Source organism: Xenopus laevis, chromosome 3S (assembly GCF_017654675.1).
Source record: "Xenopus laevis strain J_2021 chromosome 3S, Xenopus_laevis_v10.1, whole genome shotgun sequence".
Classification (NCBI taxonomy): domain Eukaryota; kingdom Metazoa; phylum Chordata; class Amphibia; order Anura; family Pipidae; genus Xenopus; species Xenopus laevis.
Window position 1 is genome coordinate 16,307,325 of NC_054376.1, and position 12,582 is coordinate 16,319,906.

At 40.9% G+C, this 12,582-nt stretch overlaps 1 protein-coding gene across 1 annotated transcript in view; it reads left to right on the forward strand.

Annotated features, from left to right (window-relative positions):
* The first annotated feature begins 3,085 nt into the window (after positions 1-3,085).
* The window catches only part of LOC101243554 (macrophage colony-stimulating factor 1 receptor), a 56,720-nt gene continuing 47,223 nt past the window's right edge, over positions 3,086-12,582 (forward strand). Inside the window, exon 1 of the mRNA XM_041589024.1 lies at positions 3,086-3,270. Within this exon, the coding sequence (XP_041444958.1) occupies positions 3,222-3,270 (49 nt within the window). The 5' untranslated portion in view covers positions 3,086-3,221. The remainder of the gene's footprint in view (positions 3,271-12,582) is intronic.

The following is a 12,582-nucleotide window of genomic DNA, read 5'->3' on the forward strand; positions in this document are numbered from 1 at the left end:
GGATGTAGCGAACGTCGGAAAAAATGTTCGCGAACATGTTCGCGAACTTCCGGACAAAAATGCGAATGGTTCGCGAACGTCGCGAACCCCATAGACTTCAATGGGAAGGCGAATTTTAAAAGCTAGAAAAGACATTTCTGGCCAGAAAAATGATTTTAAAGTTGTTTAAAGGGTGCAACGACCTGGACAGTGGCATGCCAGAGGGGGATCAAGGGCAAAAATGTTTCTGAAAAATACATTGTTGACACAGCTCTGCGTTTTGTGCTGTAAAGGGCAGAAATCACACTACGTCACTCAGGTGATGTTTCTGGACACGGAATGTGAAAAAGCTCACACAGCTAGGTGGCACTTGGTTAAAGACTGGGCAAACAATGCCTGCAAGGGCAACGTATACAGTAGTGGATACGGAATATATTATTGCTGCTGTAAAAACATCACTCAGGTGATGTTTACGGACACGGAATTATTATTGTTATTTAGACAGAATGTGAAAAAGCTCACACAGCTAGGTGGCACTTGCATACCTCCCAACTGTCCCTCTTTTGACCACTCAACCCCCTGTCCCTCTTTTGTACTGGAAAGTCCCTCTTTTCTCTGCACTGAACAGCCAGAAAAAAACCAGTTTCTAACTTAATTAGCTTTTGGCAGAGAGCTCAGAACAGCTAACAGGTGCAAATAAGATACTTTGTAACAATTTTGACTCTGGTTGGTGCTGGTAGTGGTGAACTACTAGGAGGAGCAGCACACCAGTCCCACTCCCCAACACAGCTAGACTAATAGCACTGGGCTCTTACAGTAGCAAAGTAAAAAAAACAAAAAAGAAAATAAAAGCAGTCCTTACAAGGACTATTGGGTTACTGGCAGCAGTCAGCAGATGAGAGATCAGCAGCAGGACAGCTGCCCACAGCAGCTACATACAGAGCACTGCAGTAGAAGGTAGATTACTAGCCAGCAAAGCTACCTAACCTAAAATGTCCCTCAAATCCCTGCAGAGTTCTGTCCCTACAATGCAGAGCAGTATCAAGTAGATTACTAGCCAGCAAAGTTACTATCAACTGTCCCTCAAATCACTAACAGCTCTCTCCCTACACTAGCTCTTCCAAGCACACACAGGCAGAATGAAAAAACGCTGCAGGGCTTCAGTTTATATATGGAAGGGGAGTGGTCCAGGGGGTGTGGGGGTGGTCCAGGAGGGAGAGCTTCCTGATTGGCTGCCATGTATCTGCTGGTCTAGGGTGAGAGGGCAAAAATAAGCGCCAGCTTAGGCGAACCCAAATTGGCGAACATTCGGCGGACGCGAACACCTGATGTTCGCGCGAACTAGTTCGCGGGCGAACAGTCCGCGACATCCCTAGGCTCCAATACTCAAATTTCCCAGGCCAGTCAAGGAAACAGCATGAGTTGATGGGCTCACCTTTGCCTAAAGTTAGGATGCGCCCCATCATCACCGAGTCTGACCCCCCCGCCACAAATGGCAGGGGTCTTCAGATTCCCCTTCGCTTCACAGCTAGGGGGGGTCTCTTTAACCCTGGGTTCCAATTAGGCTTCCCCCAGTAAACCAATCCATGGCCTGGGGTCAAGCCGAAAAGGACTGTGAACATCCTTAGCCCAGTGTAAAGATGCACTCAAAAAAGGACACACAAACACAAAAAAAGTGCCAAGTGTTAAGTGCCAATGTGCTAAGTGCAATAAAGTGCATAGGTGCCATATGAGCCTGGTAAGAAAATGTAAAAGCCTCCCGCTAGGGTGCACAGCGACTCTGGCTTCCATCAAGCTTTGGCCAAAGGATCAAGTGGTTCTCTGTCTCTCAGAAGGGTCCCCAAACCCCACCTGATAAGAAAATATTTTTTTTTATTTTTTTCATGCTCGAGGCGTGCTTGGTATCACCCAAAGTGCAGTGTCACACAAGTGCACACACAGTGCTAGGGGCGCAATTGGACTTAGTCTTTAAAAATACTAAGTCCCGAATCTCCAGGTTATCTGGCCCAAAAGGCGCCAGGGATAAGCAGGATTCTTCGGATCCACCTTTCGCCCAAAGGCTGGAGTGGAACCCTTTATCCCCGACCCCTCCAGCCAAAAGACTCGGACAGGGAGCAAGTGTTATCAGGCTTCCTTCAGCTAGGGAAACCTCTTTATTCTTCTCTCTCCAACCAGAAGGCGTGAAGAGATCCGGAACCAATGGACCACCGAAGAGGTCCCACTGTGGTCTACGCCCATAAAGGACCGGGTTCGGGGGGAGAAGGAACCTAATGGGCACACATATCACCCCTAGATCAGTGCTTCCCTGGAGGTATTGCACTAGATCCAAAGTAAGTGCCAAAAAAGTGATAATATCATGAACGAGGATGCGCTAAGCCCACCACCCTGACCCAGGCATCCCTTAGCTAGGATGTCCCCTCCTCCACTGATCCTCGAAGATACTACACTTGATCTTAGCCAAAAAGCCGAGAAACGAGTCCCACTGTAGTACAGGAATCCCTGTCTCCCACATATAATCTCCTCCACCAAGTCTCCGTGTTGCTCTATACGTGCTCCAGCTAGCCCCACCTCCCAGCAATTACTTATTGTTCTCAGGTAGGTGTGCTCAGACCTGCTAGAGCCTGTGGGGTGAAGATATTGCTTATCTGAACCCTATTGTCTTCACTGAGGTCAGTGTTGTCAGAACCTTTAACTTTTGATAAAGAAATCAGCTGGATTACCGTACAGTTCACCACAGATCCATCACATGAACTTGAGATTCCATATTTTAGCTTCCCAATAAATATTTAACTGTTGGCCCCAGTGCCATTTTTCTGGACACCGGGGTATGTAATTTAGGGTCTCTTCAAAAACAAAAATGTGATTAAATATTTCTGCTTGGGTGCAGAGCTGACAGGATATATTTTGTCAGTATACCATTGAAACTGCTCAACCAAAACTTAATTGACCAAATCAGATCTCCAAGATTTCATTGTTTCAAGTGAGCTCTGTATCACCTCCCCCAATCCAGACTGCCCCTGTAAGGAGGCACACTTGAGACTGTCTCAGCAGTTTTTACATATGTGGTTAAGTGCAATGTGGAAAGCGATAACTTCCCAATTTATTACTCTTGCCTGTGAAATGCTGATATCAGTTCATCCTTGTCTCTCTTGCCAGCAGGAACTCTGTGTTACAAGTGTACTCTTTGGACTTGCCGTATCTGGGTGCAAGAGAAAAGCTGCTGCCCCATAGGAGAGGGCATCATGTACCCTGCACTGATAGCCGTGCTAGTCACAACAATTGTCTACTATGGTAAGTTGTTAACCCAAATATAACATTTTGTAAGGTTCGAAGAGCCTTTCCTATTCAGAATAATTTTCTAAGAGCCTTTCCTATTCAGAATAATTTTCAAAAAAAGTTTTTTAAGTTGTAGCTAACTCGCTGCTGTTGCACTGCTGATTCTGAATACATGTACTTGTCCAGCTATGACCCCTTTAGACTTGCAGCAATGGTAAAAACTATAATACAAAATAATATAACAAAATATTCAAGGTTCTAATCTTTAGTGTGGGTATGAATGAAAGGCTGGGAAAGTCTATTGTTAGCACCAGTACAGACCATTGTGATGGATTTTAAATGACGATAATTGAGCAGTGATTTTGTATCTGTGCTGGTTCACTATTCTAGAACAGGGAGATCGATCAGGTTCTGCATTATATACTGTATGTCCCTGAGCAATGTGATAAAGGGTAAAATTTGCACAGCATGTGCCTGTTTCATTAAATGGGTGTGATGCCCTAATCAGAATTTTGATTTCAATTGGCATAGCTATTTGTTGATTGGTTGCTATGGATCACCATTTCTTAAAGCTGTACCAGATTACTACAAAGAATTACAATGAATTAGCTGGTGCGCCATGTTATAAAACAGTTGTTGGAAAACATTGTACTGTACGTTTATTCACAATAAATTTTATTGTGACACATTTTGTTTCTGTACATTTATGGCCATTTTTTGTTTTAATGATTAGACTGGCAATATATAAATACACAGAGGGTAATTCATAGACACTCTGGATGCAAGGGCACTAAGGGTTTATTTAAAAAAGTCAGTATTCATGGTGCAAATGCAGGCCTGAAGCAATTTTTCTTCTTCAGTATATGACCCTTGCTGTGTTCCAGGTGTTAAGAATTTGGAATTGTTTTGGGGGGAGTATTTTTCTTTTGCATATCTGGATTTATTGGAATTAAACAATTCCAACTAAACATCATCATGAAAACTTGCAGTGTGCCTTTTGTTCATTGTCCCTTCCCTAAAACCCTCCTATTTGCACCCACCGACTCTCCAGAGTCACAAACTGTAGGGTTCAGTGCAAGGTAAAATGTTTTTAACGCTTCCCTTGAAAATAAAAAGCATATACAGACAGCAGAAGAGATTCTCATTGGAGGATCCCCTTGCATTTATTGGGCCACTGACCTTGAAGCGTTGGGGTACAGATTACCAAGCTAAAACATTCCTGATGCTCAAAGCATACCTTATCCCTGGATAATAAGCTTGGGCATGGTCATACTGGCCAGCCAGAGTACCACGCTATCATCTTGTAAGGACATAACCAAGTGGATTCAGCCAAAAACACATGCATGCAAGATCCACCATTTAGTTTTCGATGTCAGTATCAAAACATGAGTTGAGATCACTGTGATTTATCCTGGTGTTTGAGTGCATTCAGGCACCTTCTTCAGGCAAAAAGATAAGATTACTTTGGACCATTCACCTTGAAAGAGCATTGGTCTTCATTGTTCTTTATCAAATGAAATCCTCACTTTCCTGACAGTAAAGCTCTCATGTCTAATTACAAGTGTAGCTGTTTTATATATTTGTTACTCTTGAAATAATGTTTGTAACAGGTTGTTTGATTTCACCCTCTAAATAATTTTTTTTTAATGACAAATGACAAAAGTACAGGTATGGGACCTGTTATCGAAAATGCATCAGACCTGGGGTTTCCTAGATAACGGATCATTAAGTCTACTAGAAAATCATGTAAACATTAAATAAACCCAATAGGTTGGTTTTGCTTCCAATTACAGAGAAGAAGAAAATCATGTTAAAAAATTTGGATTATTTGGATAAAATGGAGTCTATGACAGACGGCCTTTCCGTAAATTGGCTCTTTCTGGAAAATGGAGTTTTTAAATAATGGATCCCATACCAGTACAACGTACTGTTTTAATATTTCAGAGATAAAAGAAAATCATTAAAAAATGTTTAAATTATTTGAGTAAAATGGAGTCCATGGGAGATTATTTGATGCTTTCTGGATATTGTGTTTCCAGATAACGGATCCCTAAGCTGTATACATATTATTTAAATACAGGTATGGCATTCTTTATCTGCAAACCTAATATCCAGCTCTGAAGTACGGGAAGGCCATGTCTGTTTTAAGCAAAATAATTCTAGTTTTTAAAAATGATTTCCTTTTTCTCTGTAATAATAAAACAGTACCTTGTACTTAATCCTAAGTAAGCTGCATGCATCCATATTGTTGGCACTTCAATCCTATTGGGTTTGTTTAATTTAAATGACTCAAGGTGATCCAAATTTAAAAAGACAACCCCAGGTCTTAAGCATTGTGGATAATATATCCTGTGCCTCTGTCATACAATGGGTTTTCATTATTCCCTATTATAGTCTATTTTGAAAAGGTAACCACAGTGCAATACAGGGGAATACAGTCAGGGCTATGGTACAAATGGAAACAGCCCTAACCAGGCATGCTGCAACAATCACTGCCACTGATAACAATAAAAGGTAGCTGAGGATCATCAGTTGGATCATCTATCTTCATTTGGATCCATGTAACTTTAAGACACCACAGGGACTATTGAGTCCAACCACTCGCTTGTTATTTAACTTCTATACAGCACCTGTGAGCACAGAACAGAATTAGAGCAGAGTACAAGTTTATACTGCTGGTTAGACATACAATCTTCATTGGCAAAGAACATCATTGCACAACAGAAGAGCTCAGTAAACTTTGACCAATAGTTACGGTAAATAGGGGAAGTGTGGCATATGCATTTCCCCTAAAAGTTAGGATGCTCTTAAGCTTTTTGTTATGCAATAGGTTACCAGCAAATGGACAGTCATGAATGTGCTGCACTAGAAATATACGCAAGGGTTACAGTATGTTGCATTGAAGTTTGTAAAGTTCTTGCAGCGCATAATTCTTTGCATATGGTTGTTTTTTGCATGTTTTCCCCTAAAGGCCCTAAAGGTAATGCTTGTTGCACACAAATATCCACAGATGAGATGAATGTGTGCGTCATTTTGCAGTTATAAATTAGCAATGTGCAAAATCTGTTTGCATTGAGTATGAGCATACATTTTTGCAATTTGCAATTATGCGCCGAGAGTGAATAAAAATTCAAAATTATGCTTAGTGAATAAAAATTCAAAATTATGCTTGCATAATGAATTCAGCTTTATAATCACAGGGCAAACAAGTTCACTGTGCAAATCATTCTGCGCCGTGCAAAGTTTATAAATGAGCCCCACTGAGAGGTTGGAACGTCCATAATAGAATACGATACAGGTATGGGACCATTTATCCATAATTCTTGGGACCTGGGGTTTAACGTTATAAGGAAGTTTTCCATAATTTGGATTTCCAGTCAAGTCTACTAAAAAAACTTGAATGAAACCCAACAGGCTTGTTTCTCCAAAAAGGATTAATTATGTCTTAGTTGGGATCAAGTACAAGGTACTGTTTTATTATTACAGAGAAAAAGGAAATCATTAAACGTTTTTGAATTGTTTGATTAAAATGGAGTCTATGGCAGATGGCCTTCGGATATTTTTAGATAATGGGTTTCTGGATAACTGATCCTATTTTGCATCATTCTGGGAACCAGGCATGATTCGGAAGGCTGGTAACTCACTCAAGAGTTGTGAGTTGCTATACTGCACTCAAGCATCAAATCTTTGGAATGAAAGAGGACAAACTGACCCAACAAGTTTGGTTGTTTGATTCAAGAACTCACAACACTCTATCTCTCAGCAACATACATTCCCAAGCAAACAGGTGGCCCTTGAAGTTTTGATGATGCAAACCATAAATCTAGCCAGAAATACCCTGTAAATATGTCCTTATATACAGTGGGTCTTCAGTTATAAAAGGTACAGGATTGGGACCTGTTATACAGAATGCTCAGGACCTGGGTTTTTCTACATAAGGGGTCTATCCATAATTTGGATCGAAAAAAAAAACCCATTTAAACATAGGGTTTTATTATTGCAGAGAAAAGGGGAAATCATTTTACACAATTTGAATTATTTAATTAAAATGGAGTATATGAGAGATGGCCTTCCCGTAAATCAGATCTTTCTGAAAAACAGGGTTCCGGAAAAACGGATCCCATACATGTACTCTGAAACTTGGATAGTATATTTTAAAAAAAAAAAAACAAACAACATTTTTGCAAAATATGGGGATATTATAGGGTCAACGACTTGTATAATGTATAAGCACTTAGCTGTAGGCTTTCTACCTTAATATGGTCTTTAACTTTTCACATTTCCTTATATTCTTCCATAGCGGATTTATTTTCTTTAGAAATATATAGTGCGTTGTGATGTCATTAAATCTGCCAAACATTCTTCATATCTGCCAGTATAATGTGACAATTTGTGAACCAAAAGCCTTGTCATATTTTAATAATATCAATTTTCCTTTATTGTATTATGTTTCCTAATTCCATTTAGCAGGCAGCTATACTGATCCTGCTGTATAAGTGTTTGAGTAAGGATCAATGGAAATAATATCTGGCAGATTGGCATTCAATATAATGCCCCTTCTTTGAGCTACAGCTCTATCTCTTTGCACATCTCATCAGCTGGCTAAATCAAATATTGGTCTCTTTGTACAACCAGAAGTATAAATACCCAGTGAAGGAAGCTGCCCCAACCCAGCCGAAAAGGTCCCTACTGTGCTACCTCTTCATTGAAACCAAAAGACTTATGCCCTTAATTGGATATCTAACCATTCTCCCCAAAAAATACAGTGGATAGAGATGGTCCATTCCTCCGTCCCCTTTTCCAACTCACTTACCTTCATAGGGGGTTGCCCCAAAAAGTTCAATAAAGTATGGCCCCCATGGATCTTTCGAACACCTCCTATCACTGCTACCTCAAACCAAAGCAAATACGTACAATAGCCCTCCTCCTGCCAAATTTGCATTTATGTCATTGCAATATTATGTATGTTAATTTTTCTTTTTTTTCTCGATTGGGTGAAAAAAAAACTCAATAAATCTAAATTTGAAAATATATGCTTGTCTAAAATATGCCAATGGTATATTTGAGTTCATAAAATTGAAGCGGAAGTCTTAAATATACTAGCAATTCAGCACTTCTGAAGAAATATTTTGCCAAAAAACTAAAATAGCTTTAATAATGGGGGGGGGGTATACCCTAGTAAGTTCAGTTTCAATATCACTTAACCCACATGTCTTTTATTTTGTATATAAAAAAATTATATTGTATAGTGTCCCATTAATGCAGCTTATGGTTCTTTAAAAGCATAGTGTATCAGAAGATATGATTTGGCAATTTTTTTTCCATAGACAGTATGTGAGTTTGAGGTTTTGGCCTCAAATGGAATGGAAAGATATTTTTTTAGTAATTAAAAGGCAGCAATGTACGATGCTATAACTTTTTGAGCCAATATTTTCCGCTGATACTGGAAATGATGTGTGTATGATTTGTACAGACACCATCATACGAGTTACACTCACAAGACAAGCTTACAACAGCATCTCTAGAGGTTGTAAATAGATTGGCCAGTCTATCTTCATAACTGAGATGTTCCATACCCTTTACTAGCTTAGTTGCCCTTCTTTGCACTGTCTCTCTAATTCAATATTATCCCATTTGAACAATTAGGACCAAAACTGCACGGCATAGTCTAGGTGGGGCATTACCAGGGTGGAAGAATAATCCCCATCTCCCACAAATCTGTTCCCCTTTAAACACAGCTCAAAACCTTGTTTGCCCTTGCAAAGTGAACTCAATACAGAACCATATGGTGCCATACTAAGAATCTTAAGCTGGCCATTGATGCAAAGATCCGATCGTATGAATCATCGTACGATCGGACTTCCCCATCTCCCGACCTGCCACTAACCATTCAGATCAAAGTCTTACCAATCAGATCAAATAAAGTAGTTAAAGAACAGATCAGCCAATGTTCTGCCCCTGACAGCAATCGTATGATATCTATGTCCGACAAAGCTAATGACAGTCTCCCACTGAAAATCATATGATCGGCAATACACGCAGAGATATTACCGGCAGCCGACAGAAATTTTCTAAGCTGTCCGATTGACCAAACGACCGATCTCCACTGGACGAAAAATGTCGGGACTCTCCACACATGGGCCGAAAATCGTACGAATCCTTGATTCGTACGATTGGATCTTTGCATCTTGGAGCTTTACTCCAAGTAGAGAAGAGAATATACTGTTGACAAACTTCCCTTAACAAGACTTTAAATAATTTCCCCACTACATATGTCCAATTTACTGGCCTATAATTGCCAGGCTGAGATTGTAATCCCTTCTTAAATATAGGAATTACATCACCTTTCCTCCAATCCATAGGTACCATACCAGATGAAAGCGAGTGTGACAAAATCAGAAATAGAGGCTGGTCCAGGCCCGGGTTTGTGGCAAGATCACAAAGGGCCGGGCCTAGGGCAGCAAAAATTCAGGGGCGGCATGCCGCCAAGCCGCATTAAAGTCAGTTGCGCATGCGCAACTTCACATATTCAAGTTATGCGTATATACACGCAAGCTGCCGCACAAAGGGAGGGGGACCTGGATTAGGAGAGAGACGCGGAGGGGGAAAAAGAAGAGGAGCCAAAAGGGGAGGGGAGAGAGATTCTGAGGAGGAAGGGGATGGATATGTGAAGGGGGAAGCAGAAGGGGAGGCGGACGGGGAGGGGGAGAGAGAGACGCGGAGGGGGACGTGGAGGGGAGAGAGACATGGAGGGGCAATCAGAAGGGGAGGCGGAGGGGAGAGAGACACGGAGGGGGAAGCAGAAGCTGATGGGGAAGCAGAAGGGGAGGCAGACGGGGAGGGGAGAGAGACGCTGAGGGGCAAGGGAGACGTGGACGGGGAGGGGAAGGGCAGAGAGACCCAGACGGGGAGGGGAAGGGGAGAGAGATGTGGAGGGGAAGGGGAGAGCGATGTGGAGGGGGAAGCAGAAGGGGAGGGGGATGCAGACGGAGAGGGGGAGATGAGCAGATGAGCAGATGAGCAGAGACGGCCTAGGTTCTGGGCTGGTCTGAAACTGGACTAAGCGCTCTCAGTACTCAGACTTACTGAGGGCTATAGCGATCACTACAGCCTATATACACTACAGCCTATGGGGCAGATTTACTTAAGGGCGAAATGGCCGTCGCTAGAGAAAATTCCTATGTACCATTAAATAAACCTTTTTATTCTTTTTGAGTTTAGTATTGACTAAGTTTCTATTGATAAAGATGTTTTATTGCAAATGTAATTAAATTTACAGAAAATCTAAAAAAAAGTCACATATAAATTAATGCAGTGGAAGAAAAACTGCCTGACTTGCAATGATGGGGGGGGGGATAGGGAAGGAATCAGCCATGCTAGTTTGGCCTGTTTTGGCCATATTGGGCAACCTCCACTTTTATGCAAACGCAGTGAGCAAATTCTGGTCCAGTTGTCATTTTTTCCCACAATGCAGTGTTTTTTCCAATGCTTGTGGCACAAATGCTGGACTTACATTTTATCGCAATTGAATGGAGGTCCAACTGGCATCATTTGCGATGTTCAGCAGGTAAGTGACCTCTGTATACAATTCTATAGGAGCAAATGTGTTGCTTCTATTGATGCTGGACACAAAGGGAGCCCTGGAGCTGCCACCTAATCAGGAGGTGATGGTAGCTTCAGGGTTGCCCTGGTCAATAGCTGCAGCAGTGGCTCAACAAGGAATGGAACACAAAAAGGACTGAGTGGTTTTGCATGCAACATTGCAGGGAGATTTCATGGACTACAACCACAGTCTATGAAATTTTGTAAATGTTAGCCCTGAATCTTTATTTTGAAATATCAAACTGCAAAGCAATTTAACTATATATGGCCAGATTTTTTGCATGGTGTTACTTCACCCTCCTCATCAAACATACAGTACATACAGGCATCAATGCTTGGTCATTTGGTTTATTTTCTTTAGAAATATATAGTGCGTTGTGATGTCATTAAATCTGCCAACATTCCATATCTGCCAGTATAATGTGACAATTTGTGAACCAAAACAAACAAACCCCATTTTTGCAAAATATGGGGATATTATAGGGTCAACGACTTGTATAATGTATAAGCACTTAGCTTTAGGCTTTCTACCTTAATATGGTCACCACTTTAACTTTTCACATTTCCTTATATTCTTCCAAAGCGGATTTATTTTCTTTAGAAATATATAGTGCGTTGTGATGTCATTAAATCTGCCAAACATTCTTCATATCTGCCAGTATAATGTGACAATTTGTGAACCAAAAGCCTTGTCATATTTTAATAATATCAATGTTCCTTTATTGTATTATGTTTCCTAATTCCATTTAGCAGGCAGCTATACTGATCCTGCTGTATAAGTGTTTGAGTAAGGATCAATGGAAATAATATCTGGCAGATTGGCATTCAATATAATGCCCCTTCTTTGAGCTACAGCTCTATCTCTTTGCACATCTCATCAGCTGGCTAAACCAAATATTGGTCTCTTTGTACAACCAAAAGTATAAATACCCAGTGAAGGAAGCTGCCCCAACCCAGCCGAAAAGGTCCCTACTGTGCTACCTCTTCATTGAAACCAAAAGACTTATGCCCTTAATTGGATATCTAACCATTCTCCCCAAAAAATACAGTGGATAGAGATGGTCCATGCCTCCGTCCCCTTTTCCAACTCACTTACCTTCATAGGGGGTTGCCCCAAAAAGTTCAATAAAGTATGGCCCCCATGGATCTTTCGAACACCTCCTATCACTGCTACCTCAAACCAAAGCAAATATGTACAATAGCCCTCCTCCTGCCAAATTTGCATTTATGTCATTGCGATATTATGTATGTTTCTTTTTTTTCTCGATTGGGTCAAAATTAAAACTAAATAAAACTAAATTTGAAAATATATGCTTGTCTAAAATATGCCAATGGTATATTTGAGTTCATAAAATTGAAGTGGAAGTCTCAAATATACTAGCAATTCAGCACTTCTGAAGAAATATTATGCCAAAAAACTAAAATAGCTTTAATAATGGGGGGGTACCCTAGTAAGTTCAGTTTCAATATCGCTTAGCCCACATGTCTTTTATTTTGTTATATGCACAGGCTACTGTGCAATAAAACAGGAAAATAATGGACGCCAGGAGGTTCTTGCAGTCAAACAGAATAAACTTTTATTTGTCAGAGACAAATGATTCACAGGCTACTTACATCAGCACAGAGGCATTTGCAGAATATATGTAGGCACAGACATAGCTCACACAGAGCTTCAGAGGTAGATGCAGGTGCATTCCCTGAGGATGTAGTCAAGGCAGTACAGCA